Source organism: Melitaea cinxia, chromosome 5, assembly GCF_905220565.1.
Source record: "Melitaea cinxia chromosome 5, ilMelCinx1.1, whole genome shotgun sequence".
Lineage (NCBI taxonomy): Eukaryota > Metazoa > Arthropoda > Insecta > Lepidoptera > Nymphalidae > Melitaea > Melitaea cinxia.
The window spans coordinates 16,709,710-16,729,068 of record NC_059398.1 but is presented as its reverse complement, the minus strand read 5'-3'; the positions used below and the strand labels follow the sequence as shown (position 1 = coordinate 16,729,068).

At 35.3% G+C, this 19,359-nt stretch overlaps 1 protein-coding gene across 1 annotated transcript; it reads left to right on the top strand.

Annotated features, from left to right (window-relative positions):
• Positions 1 to 3,039: 3,039 nt before the first annotated feature.
• On the top strand, positions 3,040 to 16,799 carry LOC123653888 (probable E3 ubiquitin-protein ligase MGRN1). The gene is made up of 12 exons (XM_045589866.1): positions 3,040 to 3,294; positions 3,630 to 3,748; positions 3,973 to 4,244; positions 6,913 to 7,100; positions 7,611 to 7,765; positions 8,401 to 8,649; positions 8,904 to 9,038; positions 9,385 to 9,483; positions 12,596 to 12,694; positions 13,084 to 13,197; positions 15,305 to 15,452; positions 16,545 to 16,799. Exons 1-12 carry the CDS (start codon positions 3,204 to 3,206, stop codon positions 16,634 to 16,636), a joined length of 1,761 nt encoding a protein of 586 aa, XP_045445822.1. The 5' UTR covers positions 3,040 to 3,203; the 3' UTR covers positions 16,637 to 16,799.
• The last annotated feature ends 2,560 nt before the right edge of the window (positions 16,800 to 19,359 follow it).

Below are 19,359 nucleotides of genomic sequence, written 5' to 3'. Positions count from 1 at the left end.
TTATCTAAATAATATTTAAGGTTTCTCTACACTTTCAATAATCAGATATGTTTTACTTTTTAACTTTAACGCACTAGTTTTATTTTTTCTGTTAGTTTCAAAATACATACTATATTTATTTGATGAGTACTTGAAAAATAATATAATGAATCTTTTTTTATGCAAAAATATGTTATATTACGTAACTCTGATGATTATAATTGTCAGTTTTATTTTAAGACTTTTTACTTTAGTAGGTATTGGTTTTAGGTATGTTGTAGTAATATTGTGGTAGCCACCGTGTAAAATTTTAAAGTCAATTGGAGCAAAATTGACAAAACTATAGGTATAATTATTCCTGTCGGATTTTTATACCTACCCGACTCGAGCGCCCTATTGTTGTAAACATATGTGCAGCGGCACAGTCTTATTTCCCGGGTATGCTTTGGATGCCATCAAGCCTATCTATGAAGGTCTGAGCAAAGATCCTGGAGACAGGAGTCTGAGGCTTCACGCAAAAAAACAATGTGAGTTTGAGCCAACTTATTTGGAAAATCTCACCAAAGCACTTGAGTGGAACCTCTGTCGTCGTTAAAATTGCAGCTTTTGTGGCAGTATTCAATGAGGGTTATTTTGCCTTATCAAGCTTCAGTCAAAACATGGGAATCAGTAGTGGATCAAGCGCTCATGACTGAGTGAGATCAACTGACTCGATATATTAGCCGAGCAGAGCAGGAAGCTGAAACAGTAAATAAAGAAAGCAGAATTTGTAAGTGAGCCAGAAGCAAAAAGGTGCCCTAGACATCATGGATGGTAGCAACATCCTATATGGACCTGGCATTGATGATTCAGCGTAAGGCTAGCCAGTAAAATTCAAAATTTAAAGCGTTTTCTCTACAAAGCACGTTTTCAAAGTCAGTGCCCCTCATAACATCAAAACTAACGCATCAATCATTCTGAAATTTTGAACACTATTGCTGTACATAATTTATGAGATAAAGGTGCAGAGTTTTTTTTTCGGATGATCTTATAATATTTCATCACTTCATCATCATCACTTCAGCCTATTGCAGTCCACTACTGGACATAGGACTCCATAAGTTTACGTCAAAATTGGCGTGAACTCATGTGTGTTGTCCATAGTCACCACGCTGGGCAGGCGGGTTGGTGACCGCAGGCTGACTTTGTCGCACCGAAGGCGCTGTTGCCTGTCTTCGGCCTGTGTATTTCAAAACCAGCAGTTGAATGGTTATGTTTTTGGCTTTATAAGTTCCAAGATAGTAGTGGAACTGTGTTATCCCTTAGTCGCCTCTTACGACACACACGGGAAGAGAGATTCTTATATTTTATTTAACAACAACAAATTAGCTGATTTTATGTCGCGAAACATCGCGTTTTTCCCTTCAAGTGTTCCAAAAAAGTGAGAAATAGAAATTTCGAAAAACCTTCCTGGAGCATCTGGGAAAAACTATTATCTAACAAATGAGTTTTGATTTTTTGATTTCAGGTGATCCAGTAGATTATAAGGGGTACCGCAATTTACTTTTTTCGAGACACATCCAGAAAATTGCTACTATTGCCGTATTTTTTAATATTTCTTTGTGAAAATTTTACACAATATTCTTCGAATGTCATACTTTGATGTACCGTTAGATAAATAATAAATAAATAAATATCTTATGACATACACACATGGTCGTCTGTACCTATGGTAAGCAACTTAATGCTTGTGTTACAGGTAACAGCCGACTGTTATAACTATATATTTTTTTTTATAAATATACATAGAAATAATACATATATAAATACAAATATTACACACAGACTCAGGTAGGAATCTAAACCGCAACCCGCGGCTTCTGTGTGCCAGTTGCGAGTTTTGCATGGCCACTACAAACTGTGCCAACGGGCTAGTCACAGATTTAATAAAAACATTTCAACTGTGTCGTCATTAAAAATTCACAAAGAGATGTCTTTTTTGAACGGATTATCCGTACCCCCCTTCTCAATCACTGTAAATGAATTATCCACCAAGCTGCTACCGCAGAGCAGTGTAGGAAATTGAGGTACAACTATTGTCCTATACGAACAGAGACTCTAAAGTGGTCTAATAGTGAGTAGTTACTAATTAGAGTTACAGTCTGGATTAATAAATCATTGATCAGGTGTCTAACTTCTATAAACACATAAATAAGTAATTCAGTAGTACGTGTGATACTGATTGAATATCTTAATATATATAAATCTCGTGTCACAATGTTTGTCCTCAATGGACTCCTAAACTACTTAACCGATTTTAGTCAAATTTGCACACCGTGTGCAGTTTGATCCAATTTAAAAGATAGGCTATATTTTATTTTGATATATTATGTTATTATTATATTTCAGAAAAAAATAAGGTGATACGAAGTTCGCCAGGTCAGCTAGTTGCTTTATAAAATTCCCGTAAACAACTCTTTTTTAACTGTTGTGTGGTATACTATATTTATTGATAGTGTATAATTCATTCTCAAGTTCAATTTGTGTTATATCTGTGCAATAATATCTATACAAATAAATAAAATTAAAATGTCTCCAGTTACTTCAGACTTGGCTCCGGCCTTTTGATATATCAGAACGAAACTTACAAATTCAGACTAGGCTGTATGGATTATAGTCCTTTGCCTTTCCCTATTGGGGATAAATTTTAAAACAACAACAATTAAAATGTCTGTTTTTAATATTAAAATAACCGCTTTTTACTAAATACATATGAATGTATACACGGTATGTAAACCAAAATAACATTTTTTTACAATTTTTGTCTCTCTGTTTATTTGTTCCGGCTAATCTCTTAAACTGCTGTACCGATTTTGACAGAACTTTCACTAGCAGATAGCTGATATAATTAGGAGTAACTTTGACTACTATGATTTTCTAAATCATTTATTTTATAACTCTGCGAACTGTACAATAACTTTTTTGTTAAATTCCACGCGGACGAAGTCGTGGGATCGTGGGCACAGCTAGTATAATAATAATAATTATTTTGATTTTGACATTTCGTCAAATGTCAGTTGTATATGACGTAGTTATTTTGGTACTTTTGATAGCAATTAGACTGCTATTTGCTAATAAAATCAACAGCTTTCTATTCGCTACTGTTTTATTGATATTGATGATAGTGGGATGATTAATTTTTATGTGATTTGAACTAATACGATAAAGGATCAAATTTTCGTTGAATGATGGGTTCTTTAGCCAGTAGACAGCATGATGGTGTAGAAGAAGCTGATGTTGTTTCCAATCTTGCTTATAAATATCCACCTAGATCGGGTTAGTATGACCCGTATTCTTATTTGATTGTCTATCATAACAAATAAAAAATATTTCATGAACACTTCCTTTTCATTGTTAATAACTTCTAGGTGCAATGAATACGAATATCAAAATATATTTCATTTTGTAACATTGTTATGACAAAGTCTCACTTAACATAATAATTAATTTCATTTTTCTTAACTATATACAAGATAGTGTAAAAAAATAGTAATTGAACTTTTCAAAACATATTTTGTCAGTTTTGCTGTTACATACATAGATCACAATTTAAAAATACAAATAAGCTATAAAATTATATCTCAATAGTAACCTTCGTTTATTATAAGCAGGTAATTACTTTGGGAGTCACTTTATAATGGGTGGAGAGAGGTTTGACACTCCACAACCTGAAGCCTATTTATTTGGCGAAAATGCAGATCTTAACTTCCTTGGTAGCAGACCCACGCCGGTATGTTTCATTTGTTTTGTAAAAGATTAATTGAAGGTACTTTGAAAATGTTTTTTATATCCACATTGATTTCTTGATTCTAGAATATATTTTGTTTCTATTATTGTCTGTCTACAGCTTCAGCTCTTGTCTTTGTAAATAAAAAAATATCTTACAATCAATGTTACTAAACACTTAATTCAACAATACTGAAAATAAATAGCAAATTATTATTTTTATTTCAGTTTCCGTACCCTCCCCCACAATCAAACGAACCGACAAAGACCCTTAAAAGTCTTATAAACATAAGAAAAGAGTCTTTGAGGTTTGTACGTTGTCCAGAGCCTATCGGTAAAATAAGTGACACGAATAAAATAGGTGATGGAGTGACGAAAACAGTTGATTGTAATGGCAAAGGGACGTATTACAATATTGAGTTCACGTTTGATTGTGATGTAAGATGTGCCATCACTATCTTTTATTTTTGTACGGAGGAAGTAACGCCTACTGGTGTTGTGTGAGTATATTGATTTAATAACTTATTTACACATGAATACAGTTCTAATAAAATTGTACCCAATTGAAGTATTTTTAATGTTTTTCCATTTCTTTAATTCATTACATCTATAGGAAAAAAATTATAAAACTGATTTAAATCTTTTTTTATACAACTAGATCGGCAAACAAGATTATGGCTCACCTGATGGTAAGCGATCACCGTAGCTTATAAAGCCTGCTGTGCCCTACCTCACTAATCAAAGTTCAATGTAATTTGAGAGCAGACTTAAGATGGATTTTTGCCGTTTTTAGTATGAAATTATTGTAATTTTAATTCCAATATATTTTTAAAAGTAAAAGATTTACAATTTGGCTAAATACTTTTTTTAGTAGAATTGTGGTGTGTACCTATAAACAGTAAGTTATGAAATTAATAAGATTAAATTTATTACATGATTTTTAATTGTCATAATTTAAAAACTCTTTAAACCATTCCTTGAGTTAAAATGTTAATAATTGTACTTTTCACAGAATCTAACTATAATAAGACAACTAATGTTTATTTATATCTATATATGTATTAATTAGGCTATTGTAAGACAATTTCTCAAGTACCATTTTCTTCATGGTGTATATATATACAGCGTGTTTGGTGGGGTGTTGGACAAACGGTCAGGGGAGTAAGGGGGGGTCATTGCTAATATATCTGGCCACTTAACTTAAGTCATTGCCCTTTTATTTTTTTTTCATGCAGCATTTAATTGTTTTTTACAAAATCTCCAGAATTCATCATTCAAACTCATAAAACACAAAAAAAAAATGTTTTGCGGACCCAAATTATTTTTATTTCTTGTTTTGAGTAAATTGCCAACATTTTCAAACCATATTTGTAAGTGTAACATGAAAAAATACGAAAATATTGGCCTTCAAAGTTTTTAAGAGTTGCAAAATTTTACCAAACTACAAACTATAAAGTGATATAAAAAAAAAACCATACACGATAGGGTTTTAACTGTTTTTTTTAAAATATCCTGCATTTATGTCCTTTCCAACAATGTATCATTTGCTATCAAAAAAAAATTTTGAGTAGAGATATTTACCAAAACATAACGCGAGGTCAAAAATCGCTTACTTAAATAATCATAATTGGTAAGTAAAGTCATGTGTATTTAATAAAGAAAAAAAAATGAAAACTTTTTGAAAAGTATCTTATGGACAGACGAGTCTAAATTCACTCGTGAGGGAATACTCAACTTACATAACCTACATCATTGGGCGCGGAAAGGTGAAAATCCTAAATTAAAGAAACAAACACGCTTCCAAAGAAAGTTCTCAGTAAATGTGTGGGCAGGAGTAATTAGAAATAATGTGATTGGGCCGCATTTCTTACCAGACAATTTAAACGGAGATAATTATTTGGAGTTCCTCCAAAATGATTTACCGGAACTCACATGTAATTTGCCAATAATAGAAGAAGATAGGCCCATCATTTTCCAACATGACGGATGTCCTGCCCACTGGCGCCTGACAGTTAAGGAATATTTAAACGAAGTATTTCCTAATTCCTGGATTGGTCGCGACGGTCCTTTACCATGGCCTCCACGCTCCCCAGACCTTACTCCAGTCGATTTTTATGTCTGGGGACGTGCGAAGGAACTCGTCTATACGGAAGAAATACAAAGTCGCGACCATTTGAGAGAAAGGATTATTGATGCATTCGACCTTTTGAAGCAAGAAATGCTGATGGCCACTACGACAACGGAAATAAGAAAAAGATACCGTGCTTGTATTAGAAATGGTGGCCAACAATTTGAACAACTTTTATAATAAAAGTCTTGTTTTTAATTTTGTTTTGTTTTTATTTATTGTTTATTAATGCCAAACAATGCTAGGAGGCCTGCCTACAAGCGTGATACTGGTTCTTGGTCGTCATTAGGGAAATTTAATAATCCCTTGTTTTTTTTAAAAACTCAATTCAAAAAACCTTTTTAGGTTTCTTTATTAAATACACATGACTTTACTTACCAATTATGATTATTTAAGTAAGCGATTTTTGACCTCGCGTTATGTTTTGGTAAATATCTCTACTCAAAATTTTTTTTTGATAGCAAATGATACATTGTTGGAAAGGACATAAATGCAGGATATTTTTAAAAAAACAGTTAAAACCCTATCGTGTATGGTTTTTTTTTTATATCACTTTATAGTTTGTAGTTTGGTAAAATTTTGCAACTCTTAAAAACTTTGAAGGCCCATATTTTCGTATTTTTTCATGTTACACTTACAAATATGGTTTGAAAATGTTGGCAATTTACTCAAAACAAGAAATAAAAATAATTTGGGTCCGCAAAACATTTTTTTTTTGTGTTTTATGAGTTTGAATGATGAATTCTGGAGATTTTGTAAAAAACAATTAAATGCTGCATGAAAAAAAAAATAAAAGGGCAATGACTTAAGTTAAGTGGCCAGATATATTAGCAATGACCCCCCCTTACTCCCCTGACCGTTTGTCCAACACCCCACCAAACACCCTGTATATATATATATATTATTTAATATTTAATTTTGAGGAGGAACAACAGCTAAAATACTTTCACAAATACACAATTTACATAAAACATAAAGCTAATAATAGTTCCCCACATATAGAAACAGAAATATATATGTGTACATGTACATCATTTTAGTTACTACCCTCGAGATCCATCAATGACATCTCAAACCTACCACTACAAGAAAGGTGCCAACCAGCAATTTTGCCAGATTTCCCATGTGTTTGATCCTTCAAAGCACCCAGAAGAAGATTTGTTGTACAATCCTGACAGGGAAATAATACCCATTGCCATTTATTGTGTCGTGGACGAAGGACAAGATGGTAGGAAATTTTAAATAAGAATAATCATCATATCTTAATATATATAAATCTCGTGTCACAATGTTTGTCCTCAATGGACTCCTAAACTACTTAACCGATTTTAGTCAAATTTGCACACAGTGTGCAGTTTGATCCAACTTAAAAGATAGGCTATATTTTATTTTGATATATTATGTTATTATTATATTTCAGAAAAAAATAAGGTGATACGAAGTTCGCCAGGTCAGCTAGTACAAATATATGTGTAAAATCTTGTGTGTTTAAAAGACCTTATATTTAAATAAATATTTTCAACATACACACATGGTGGTTTTTTCCTAGGGTAGCCAACTTAACTCCTATATTTTATCTATCAGTCAGTTAAATATTCTTTTAATTTCATACATCAATATCATCTCGTAATAATTTATACAGTCATCAAACCATCATGGATGTATGTTAAAGTTATAACAATTTATAATAATAAAACATTAAATTATATTACATTTAAAAAAAAATTAATCTTTACAGAAATCAGACAGTCCCACACAACAATAGCGGTGGTAGAGAAGCACTTGGACGGTACCTACGTCTTGAAGGCTCTCAAACAGAAACTCTTTGTCGACGGTCTCTGCTACTTGTTGCAGGAAATTTATGGAATTGAGAACAAAAATCTCGATACAAAGGTTGTTTTTTTTTAAATTATGAATTTATAAAAATAATGCTTACTTAAATGTAAGTTGTAAATTAACTATACGTTAAAGGGACATGAAGTGACTCAAGTTAGTATTAGAAATAGTAACATACTTGCTTAAAAGTCTTTTCACCTGTATTTGATATTAGATGTACCTAATAAAAACACCAACATCTATCGACTGACAACAAGCATACAGCTGACCTGTTGGTAAGCGGTTATAGTAGCCTATAGCCTCTTCCAAATTGATACGATCTGACCCCGCAAACGTTTTTTTGCCATTATATGTTATTAACCCCTTAATCCCCCCTATAACTTAGGGGTGTGAAAATTAAACGTTGGCCGATTCTCAGACCTACCCGATATGCATATAAAATTTCATAAAAATCGGTTCAGCCGTTCGGAAGCGTATTGTAACTAACATTGTGACACAAGAATTTTATAATATAAGATTCGACGTTTTTAAAAAAAATTAATCTTTATAGAAATCAGACAGTCCCACACAACAATAGCGGTGGTAGAGAAGCACTTGGACGGTACCTACGTCTTGAAGGCTCTCAAACAGAAACTCTTTGTCGACGGTCTCTGCTACTTGTTGATCACTAAACGGCTTGGCGTGGGCCGCAGGTGCCGGCCGAGGACGAGACGGAGGACGGCGGCTCGGAGTGCGTGATCTGCATGTGCGACGTGCGCGACACGCTGATCCTGCCGTGCCGCCACCTGTGCCTGTGCAACTCGTGCGCCGACTCGCTGCGCTACCAGGCCAACAACTGCCCCATCTGCCGCGCGCCCTTCCGCGCGCTGCTGCAGATCCGCGCGCTGCAGCGCCAGACCCACCCGGCGCTCGCGGCCCACCCCGCGCCTAGCCCCCCCGACGTACGCACGTAGTTTATGTACCGCACCCCTAATTCTAAAATTAGTCCCACTTGACAAGCACCAGCATTCGATTAAAAAAATAATTATAAAAATCGATACACCTACAAGAAATATGTGGTAATATAACACACATAAAAAAATCCTCATTTTTTGAAATCAGTTAAAAATGTTTAATCTATTGTGTGAATTTGTTTCAACGTTATGATCTCAAAACATACTGGAATAAAGGAATGACCAGTTTACCTGTGTTGCAGGGCAGCATGGAGAACATCCCGGCGGGCTACGAGCCCGTGTCCCTGCTGGAGGCGCTGAACGGCCCCCCGCCGGCGCGCGCGCGCCCGCCCGCCGCGCCCGCCATCGCCTCGCCCGACACCGACACCGCCTCGCAGGTGCGCCACACACACGCGCGCGCAACCACACATACACGCATACACATAGACATGCGCACGCACAAACACTCACATGCGCACGCTAATGCACGCACATACACGCGCGCGCACGCTTCTACTCTTCTCGCTACCATTGATAAATATGCAAACAAACGCAAGTACCAGAACATAGCGTGATACGATGAGGGGTGGGTGTACGAAATTCTTCGTCCTTCGCGTCCCTAGTATCGAAGATTAAGAAGTATGTTCGAATAAAACCGCGCTATTTGTGAGTTTGTTCAAGTATCAAAACGTAAGTAGCAGGAGAATATAATGTAAGAAGGTAATAAAGTATGTTTGTGGGCAGGCGGCTGAGGCACTGAACCGCTGCAACTTGGAGCGGAGCTCGTCCACCAGCCTCGGCAGCGCCGGCAGTCGGAAACCCCACCACCCACTCACACCAGAGGTATTGTAGCTGATTATGGTCAAAACTAATTTAAAAGCCATTAACAACTATGAGTAATGATATAAACTTATATGTATTGAAGATTTTTTTTTGACTGTTAATTGTAAATGTCAATGGAAATAGTACTTAACCAATTGTCATTATTTCATCTAGTTGTAGTAGTAGTAGTAATAGTTCATTTATGCTCTCCGTCGCATATTTCTCTTGATTAGTCGAAGTAGTTGGCTAGCCCTAAAATGTATAATATCCTAAAATGCCACTATGGTATTGTAAAATGTAGTCAAAATCAAAACAAAATCAACTTTATTCATGATCACTTTCGTCATTTTACAAATTAAAACTAAAAATGATTATTATTTTTGTAAAAGTAAAGCTACCACCGATTCGGAATGTAGATTCTGCAGAGAAGAATCGGCAAGAAACTCCGCAGTTACTCTTGAAAAATAATATATAAACTGTGTTTTGCATGAATGGTACTGTGATGATTATTGAATGTAAGTCTCAGTTAATGAACTGTTGTGTACTCGGCTGGATTACTAAATAGAATAAGTTGTACCTAAGGAAAATAAAAAAACTTTTTTTAAAGCTTTTATTTAACTTGCGATGTATGTATGTAATATGTATTTCTGTTAGGGTGAAATCTTGCTACTCAATTTATCTTTAACCGATTAAGCTGAAATTTTGTTCACGTTTAGTTTAGATGACAATGCATATTTAGCTATGTGAGATTATTCTCGATCCAACATGGCGTCTACACCCAAGATGACGGAGTAGTTAATTTTAATGCACATCTACAATATGGGTATCAAATTAAAAGACTTGTTTAGAATAGTTCGAACAAATAAAGTGACGTCACTCTAAATCCAAAATGGCGGACTTTTAAAGATAGCAAACTAGTTTTTTTTATTCTACTCTACAATATTGATATAAAATGAAAGGGCTTGCTAAGAATAGCTCAAAGCACAGTGACGTTACTCTGAATCCAATATGGCGGGCTTTTAAAAACGGCGGACATATTACATTTGTAAATATTTTTTAATGCACTCGTACAATATTGGTACCAAATGAAAGGGCTTGCGTAGAGAAACAAAGTGATGTTACTCTAAATCCAATATGGCGGACTTGTAACAATGGAGACTAAAGAAGGATTTGCTGAGAGTACCTGACTGAGAAACCTATTCAGCGATAGCTAAAAAGTTAAAAATAAATTATAAGTAAAAAACTTTTTAAAAAACAAGCTTTATTTAACCCATTCCCTGCGGCGATAAAAATTACGCTTATTAGCCAGGTGCGGGAAGGTTTTCGTCGCGAACGCCGATGGGCGTCTTCCGCACCTCATTAGGATATGGGACGCCAATCGGCGTTTTCAGCATTGTGCAATAAAAATGATCATTTTAGCGCTAAAATCTTAGAAAAAACTACAAATACGCCAAACGTGTGGTACGTTCACGATCGTGTTTGGTGTAAAAAATAAATTAACATTAATTAGGATTTTTTTGTGAAGTTTTTGTAATTTAATAGTTGGATTGTGAAATTTTGGAGACTATGGCGATAAATAGTAATTAAATTATTTCAATTATATAATTATACTTCACTTTTAAACTACAGTCTCATATATTTTAGTTTCAACTGATAACAACGGCTAAATTATCATTATAAATTAATATCAGAGGTTGCAAACCTTTTGATTACTTTTATAATTTTATTATTATTTATTTACAGACCTTTTTTTATGGAGATCTTCGTTAAAATGAAAATTAGTATCAAAATGAACTTTTGTTGAAATAATTGATCCAATTCGTCGACATTATATAGAACGGACAAGTTTCAACTCGTTAAAATTTTAACTTCGTAAATATTTATCTAATAATTTATATAAAAATGAGTAGATGAATTCATACATGTTTATTTGTTTCCAAACACGTTAAATTTTGTTGACTAGTGTTGTAAAAGGATAACTAATTAAGTGATTGATACAATAGACTGAGTAATTTATTCTCATTAAAACAGGAATGATTCTATAATTGATCTAATTTATCCTTTATATTGTAGAATAAGCTTTAACTTATCTAAATATGTGTAAGTTAAATTAATAAAGTTCATAATTAGTTAAGTTAATAAATAAAACGTCCAAGGATTTCGGCTTATAGAAAAATCGCGAATAAAGTAAGACTCACGTTCTTCATTCATCATTTTTATCATTATTACTTCTTTTGCCAGGTCTCTTTTCATTTCGTTAAAGAATGTCACAATATGAATAACCGTACGCGTTTGGGCGCGTAAGCGGCGGAGGAGAATCAGTACTAATAACTACCTCTATTATAGAAAAAATAATATTAACTAAATACATTTAGGAAATATTGCAAAAAAAACATAATAGGTATTTATTTAGAATCAAAGGTTGTTAACTCCTGGAAGACGCCGTTAGGCGTCTTTCGCACCTAGGATGGAATACGCATTTTTCAAAAAGTTATTTTTCTAACAAATATTCGGAAACGGCGAGCAGTACCTTGTTGTATTTTTAAAAAAATGTGCCTATATTGCAAGTATAATTTTTTGTGACTTGTTTTCGCCAAGATAAAAGGAATTGAAAAAAAACGCCGATGGGCGTCCTTCGCACCTCAAAGTTAAATCAAAAAACGCCGATAGGCGTCCGCCGCAGCGAATGGGTTAAACGCGCTAAAAAGAATAATATAAACTTTTCCTTTAAAACATTTACCATCGATGTATGAAGTCATTACACAATTTTTTATGATACAAAAGCTTTTAAGACAAAATAAAGAAAATTAAAAATGATTTTAAATATAAAAAAAAGTGTGCTTAAGAACACAAATTTTTGTACTGCACTGCACTGTGCGTGTTGTTTGCACTGTGTCTTAAATATAAGAAACGTAACTGGCTATGAGAGAAAGATAGAAAGAAAATGTGTTCTCTCACCTCTCTCTCTCTCTCTATCTCGTTCCGTTCGCCTCGCCCAATCACACTTTTCGTAACGTTCTCGTCACACATTCACCAGCTTACTCTCCTAGTCAAACGCACGTGCGTAAACAAAAATTGTATAATATTCATTATTCGAGTCATTAAAGATGCAATAAAGCGTCGTTTCCCTCAGTTCCGCATGTCGGTGCTCCTGGCGAGAGAGGAAGGCGCGCGCGAGGAGCGCGCCGCGAGCCCACTGCTACACACGCGCAACCAGCACCGACTGTCTAAGGTTACCTCACACACTGCTACGTAGTCTGTGGACGCTTGCAACACCTGGGACATTACAAGGACGTTGCCAACCTTAGTTCTGACCTTCCTTAGGAGCTCTGGCTACCTTACTCACTACAAGAATACCCCATTACTGGAGAAATATTACTTAGCGGTGATTTTCTGTAAGGTTGAGTTACTTTCCCAATTGGGCCCTTCCAAATTTTTAGTAAGATGTTTCCTTCTCATTACTGACTTGTTCTACTTAAATAGTAACTATTAGCTTAAATTTCCTAAAGACTGTTCTTAGTGTGAATTTAAAGTTTGATTGTACTGTGATACAACGTCTGTAGCTTCGTTAAGTTATTGATTTTCACGAATTTATGAGATATACATTTTGTGTGTGTGCAGAGCTCACTGAACTCGTCGGCGCGCTCGGAGGAAGAAGCGGTGGGCGCGGCGGACGCGGAGCCCGACAGCGACGCCGAGAGGCGCTCGCCGCTGCTCACTCAGCTCGCCAACGGGGTGAGTGACCCGCGCGCACACACATACACAGACACCCACAAACATACACACAGACACACACACACGTGTAATAACAAATATTGAGATCAATAATTGGGATAAAAACTACGCTATCTCCCAAGTTGGACCGAATTATAGATGCTTACAAAATTTCATAAATATTATATATACGAGTACACACACATACACTTCTGCCTATCGCAGTCCACTGCTGGACATAGGCCTCCCCAAGTTCACGCCAGACATCCCGGTCTTCCTCAATCCTCATCCAGCCTACACCGGCAATCTTACGTAGATCGTCGGTCCAACGGTCCGACCGGTATAGGTCCGTCCGACCCGGTATATATATATATATATATATATATATACACTCGCGTGCAACTGAATCGACTCAAGCCGTATATTGGTATAAAAGTTCGATTTTTAGAAAAATGGCTTATCCGATTTTCTTGTTCTTTTTTTTGTTTGAAAGCCTAATCTTTTCTCTTAAAAAATGTTATCCTAATGAGAAAAATCGGTTGAGTATTTATTGATAAAATTTAATTTTGACAGAAATGCATAAAAAATGAAGAAAAATGAAAACAACAACATAATGAATAAAAAAATTATTTTTGATAGAAGTAAAGAAAATTAAAATTTTCAATACTTTTTACTGCCTCCCCTAGCTTTTATAACGGCTTGCATGCGATTTTTCATTGATTTTATCACTTTTTTGATAAAATCTTGAGGTATCGTATTCCATTCTTCCTCTAGCGTAGTTTTGAGCTAGACGATGCTTGATGGAGCCATATCTCTAGCTCGCACCCTCCGTTTGAGCTCATCCCATAAATGCTCAATGTAATTCAGATCGGGACTGAGGGCTGGCCACATCATCGTCCCAATTTGCACTTCTTGAAGATACTGGCGAGTAACACTTGCTGTATGGCATCGAGCATTATCATGCATCAATAGAAAATCTTCTTGTATGTACCCTGCATAAGGTACAACATGATCGAGGAGAATGTTTTCCACGTACTTTTGAGCTGTTAGACCACCACTCCGACCACCACCAGGCACGAAAACAAGCTCGGTCTTCCCTTCATATGATATTCCAGCCCACATCGTGAATGAACCACCGCCATATGATACTGTTTCAGCGAAACAGCATTGCGAGAACTGTTTCCCTGGACGCCTGTATACTCGGTCTCTTCTGTCATTGCCATGGAGACACATTCTGCTCTCATCAGTGAAAAGGATGGAGCTCCATTGCTCAATAGTCCAATTGAGGTGTTCACGAGCAAATTAAAGTCGGGCTTGACGGTGACCTGCGGTCAGTTTCGGGCCTCTGGCTGGCCGTTTAGGAGTTAAATTAGATTTCTTCAGCCGTCTTCTAATTGGTCACTGACAGCCACTCCTCGAACCCTTCTGAGCTCCTGTTGCACATCAACGACCGTGAGATAACGATTTCTCAACGAAGTTGAGGCAATGAAGCGATCGTCCGTCTCAAATGTGCTCCGGTGTCTATTGGTTTGTGGTCTCCGAACGAAGCTACCGGTCTCTTAAAACCTTCTGTATACTCATGAAACAGCTGATTGGCTCATGTTAAGTTTACGAGCGAGTTGCCTTTGATTATGGCCCGCTTGCAACAAACCTACAACTTGGACCGCTGCATCTGAGGTATTGTCCATTGGATCGCGATTAAAATACTGGGAGCTTAAGGGGATGTGTACCTGTCAACGTCTAACGAGTGATTGATAAGAAATATGGGTCACGTGAGCTCTTATACATGATTTAGTCTCGCAACTCATGGGTACCGCAACGGGTAATTTCTGTAACGCTCATGTTTGACCGTATTTATTTAAAAAGTTTTTTCATTGTTTATTTAAAAATGGCTATATTTATGAAAAAAAATATATGTCTTTGGTAAAAAAAATCGGATAAGACATTTTCCGAAAAATCAAACTTATATACCAATATACGGCTTGAGTCGATTCAGTTGCACGCGAGTGTATATATATATATATATATATATATATATATATATATATATATATATATAGTCCAAACAGTCAGGTGTCACCACGGGAAATAGCTATTAATTATATATTTTGGAACGGTGTGTTCGCAGACGGTGCGCACTGGCAGTAGTTGCGGGTCGGAGACACTGCGCGGGTCGCCGATGGCTCACATCGACGACACGGACACCGACGAGCCCGACCAGCCCGACCAGCTCGACCAACCCGACCACACTGACCAAGCCGACCAACCGACGCTCTGTGAGTATAATCCGCAGTAGTCTCTAACATCGAACTCTAGTATATCATAAAACAATACGGATTTCAAATTTTTTATAAGAAGTATATGAGTGGAATAATTAACCGGTGAAAAATTTTTACATAATAAAGATCTCTAAAATCTCATATATGTATATTTACGTTTTGAATTTCTTAGAGCGAAGCAACAAAAACCTGATAGCTAATATAATGTTTTTTTCTATCTCGTTTAATGGTATTAGTATTGCCGATCGATTTAATAATAATACAGTTAGGCTAATAATAAAAAATATTTTGTTGATTTTAAGACCTATAATTATAATAAAATTATGTGGTGTCATGGGACACCAGGTAGGAACGAAGTTCCTTCGGATAGTATAGAAGCAACATAATTAAAAAAAAAATGTTTAATTTTATATACATTTTCTAGTTCATAATTTTTTTTTTTTTAATTTAGTTGATTGGTTTTTAATTAAGTGCATAAAATTATTTAGGAAATTTAGTATTTTAGAAAATAATAAATAACGTAAAATAATAAATAACGTAAAATAAAATAAATCAAACAAAATAAAAATAATAATAATTCTAACTATTAAGTGAAATAAAATCAAACGTGTCTTTATTTATTTTTGTCGACAGTTTTTAATTACATAATTTTTTTTAAAAAAAAGTTTACTAGTAATATTTTAGTTTTACAAACGCCATATTATACAGTCGTGTGACTGATGTTACGTCACTTCTGTTATATATTTTTCTTACGGTTTTAGTATCACATTTTTTTCAGTTCGGTCGCCCAACCAAATGTCAAGCCTGCCGTAAGGAACTTCGTTCCAATACTAAATAAAAATTATTCTAAATTACCCATAAATATAGAAGTTTTCGTAATGGATATAGAGTTGTCCAACATTATTTTCAGTATCGAAAGTTAGTTAAAAAACTTAAAGTCTAATATTATATAGATTAAAAACTGTTGGAAAATGTGTGGTTTTTCGTTAAAACTAACATTTTCCAAAGTTACACGCTGTAGTAACAGTGTACTAGAGTAGTGGTGTTGTAAAGCGTGTGTGAAGTAAGGATGGTTTTGCGCGCACGCAGCGGAGGGCGCGGTCGCGGAGGACTCCGACTACTTCACGCCCGAGGAGCCCAGCCTCGCGCCGCACGTGAGTCCCTACCGCCCTAGGCCCTAGCGTGCCCTAACATCGTGTCGGCTTAGGGATGAGAGAATGTTTGCCTTGACTAGGGTGTGAAGACCGACTAAACACACAGTTCTCGGGGATTGCAATATGTTTTAAATCATTCGTGATTTTGCGGCATTATTTAATTTTTACTGATGTAAAAAAATCTTATCAACAGACTTTTTTTATTGTTATATTTTTAATGTACTAGCTGTTAAAATTTATTAAAATATGGAGAAAAAAATCATAACACTCAATAACAGTTTCAATCTTATTTTAATGTATAATTAGTCTTATGCTACTTCTAAAATCACGTATACTATTAGACTAGTTTTTTAAAGTACCATTTCACACACTTTCATACACTAGGTACGATATATTTCATAATCTCCTTTATTCTGAATTACACAAGATTCATCAGATTAAAAAAAAATTAAAGTAAAACTTACCAGCTATCAAGGTCAAGGTTGCATTCCCTGGGGCTGTTGTGCGAATACAAAAAGGACTGGTACATCGACTTAACAGGACTGTTTAGTTGTCGCTTCTGGTTTATTATTAGTTAAATGTTTAATAAGATTATGAAGGGAGACAAGAATGAGACAAGCTGACAAGCTTACTGGGTGTTCCTAAAACATTTTGGGGTAAGAGTAAGTGCATAAGACAGACTGAAAGAAAACTCCTTACGACTTAAACATACTAAACTCAATAACATCAGTATGACACAAAAACAAATTGTTAGTGGGTACCATCTGAGTTCTGAAGATTTGTGGATTTTTCGCTAGAAGGTAATACAGATGTTTTCTTGGACGCTTAAGGGCACGCAACTCATCATTATTAGATGTGACGTCATCATCATTCGACTTGTTTCATTTTTGGTTTTTTTTTTTTCTTTTTTTTTTCTTTTTTTCGCTCTTTTCGTGCATTGTGACTTATCTGCACCAGCCATATCATTTGTACATAATCGGCAGTAGTTTGTATTGCACCCCGTAAAATGCATGTAGCATCGAGAATTTTGTTACAGGATGTAACTACCAGCGTGGCAGGGGAATGTACTCCGCAGCGCTGGGCGCTTCCACACCGCGTCACGTCTCTACCTGGTGAGTTTGAAGTTTATTTTTACCTTCTAATTCCATATTACAAATTACTTGGTAATTGTGCTGTACTGAAAAAATAATCTTTGCAAAAATAATTCTTGGCTGATTGGTTTTTTTTTTTCAATTTTAGTTGTCTGATCATACTTTTAAGGAAACTAAAGTAATTTTTCGTTGATTTTTGTTAGAGGCGAATATTTGAAAGACTAATAATAGCACACCAGCAGTATCTAATTTCCGTTAGAAGTCGATTTAAAAGATCTGTACTTTTATATGTTTAGATTGGTAAAGATATGTTAAGAGATAACTTCGCCTTGCCAACTTCCACTGTAAATATGATTTATAATTAGGTATACTTTAAAGTGCAATAAAAATTATATAATTACTAGCTGATCCGACAGACGTTATCTTGTCAAACGCAAGAACTGTCAACATATTTACGTGCAAAGCTTAAATTTTTTTAAAGCTTTTGACTAGCCCGTTGGCGCAGTTTGTAGTGGCCCTGCTTTCTGCTCCGAGGGTTGTGGGTTCGATTCCCACCCCGAGTCTGGGTGTAATATAAATATTTATTTATATATTTATATATGTATTATTTATAAGTATGTTTATCGAAAAAAAAAAATATATATGTAGCTATATACCAGTCCAGGCTGTTACCTATAACACAAGCATTAAGTTGCTTACTTTAGGAACAGACGACCGTGTGTGTATTGTATAGATATTTATTTATTTATTTATTTATTTAATTGTCATTAATTTTCCTTGTAATTTCCGATATTATGGACAGTTATTTTCTTAAGTTTTCATTTCGAAAGAACCTTCTATAAAGTATAAAAATAAAAAAATATGTAAGAAATCCTATTTAGCGATAAGATCGCCTTTGTACATCTTGAATTGTATCTTTCTTTATATGTGTCTGTAAATTGGTGTACATTAAGAATAAATAAATAAATACCAGCCAAGTGCGAGTCGCACTCGTGCACCGAGGGTTCCGTACAAAAGTTATTAAAAATATTTTTATTATATTATGATGTAACTAAAATTTTATGCTTTTCGCAATTTTTCCTTTATATGTGTTTCCTTTATAAGACGTTGCTTCGTACCAAATTTCAGGATTCTGAGTTCACGGGAATTACCCTGTAGGTTTTGATTCCCTTACGATTGTCCAAATTTGCAACAAAAACGGCTGTATCTTTTGATTGCGTTGACTTAGAAGTTTGATTTTTTCACGTCTCCAAAGGACAGTAGACCTGAGTATTTGACATGAATTTCAGCTTGATACCCTCCATGCGTTCCTGAGAAAAAAAGTCTTGACAGACCGACGGAAAACAAAGTGATCCTATAAGGTTTCCGTTTTATCCTTATGAGGTACTGAACCCTAAAAAAGATGAATGAAATCGGTAAAGTCGTTCTCAAGCTATGGCGTGACCAAGGAAAACAAGGATTCATTTATATATATAGTAGGGGTGTACCAATAATTTGAACTTACGAATTATTCGTTTCGAATCGGATAGACGGGCAACAGCTCCTTCGGTACGACAAAGCCAGCCCTGCGGTCACCAACCCGCCTGCCCAGCGTGGTGGCTATGGACAACACACATGAGTTCACATTTTTGGTGTGAACTTGTGGTAGCCCATGTCCAG

Bases quoted from the DNA above. Each gene is read 5' to 3' on its own strand.
- LOC123653888 (XM_045589866.1), top strand. From the start codon at position 3,204: ATGATGGGTTCTTTAGCCAGTAGACAGCATGATGGTGTAGAAGAAGCT. The intron at 7,101-7,610 runs GTAGGAAATTTT...TAATCTTTACAG, and splicing joins CGTGGACGAAGGACAAGATG to AAATCAGACAGTCCCACACA. The intron at 9,484-12,595 runs GTATTGTAGCTG...CGTTTCCCTCAG, and splicing joins ACCACCCACTCACACCAGAG to TTCCGCATGTCGGTGCTCCT.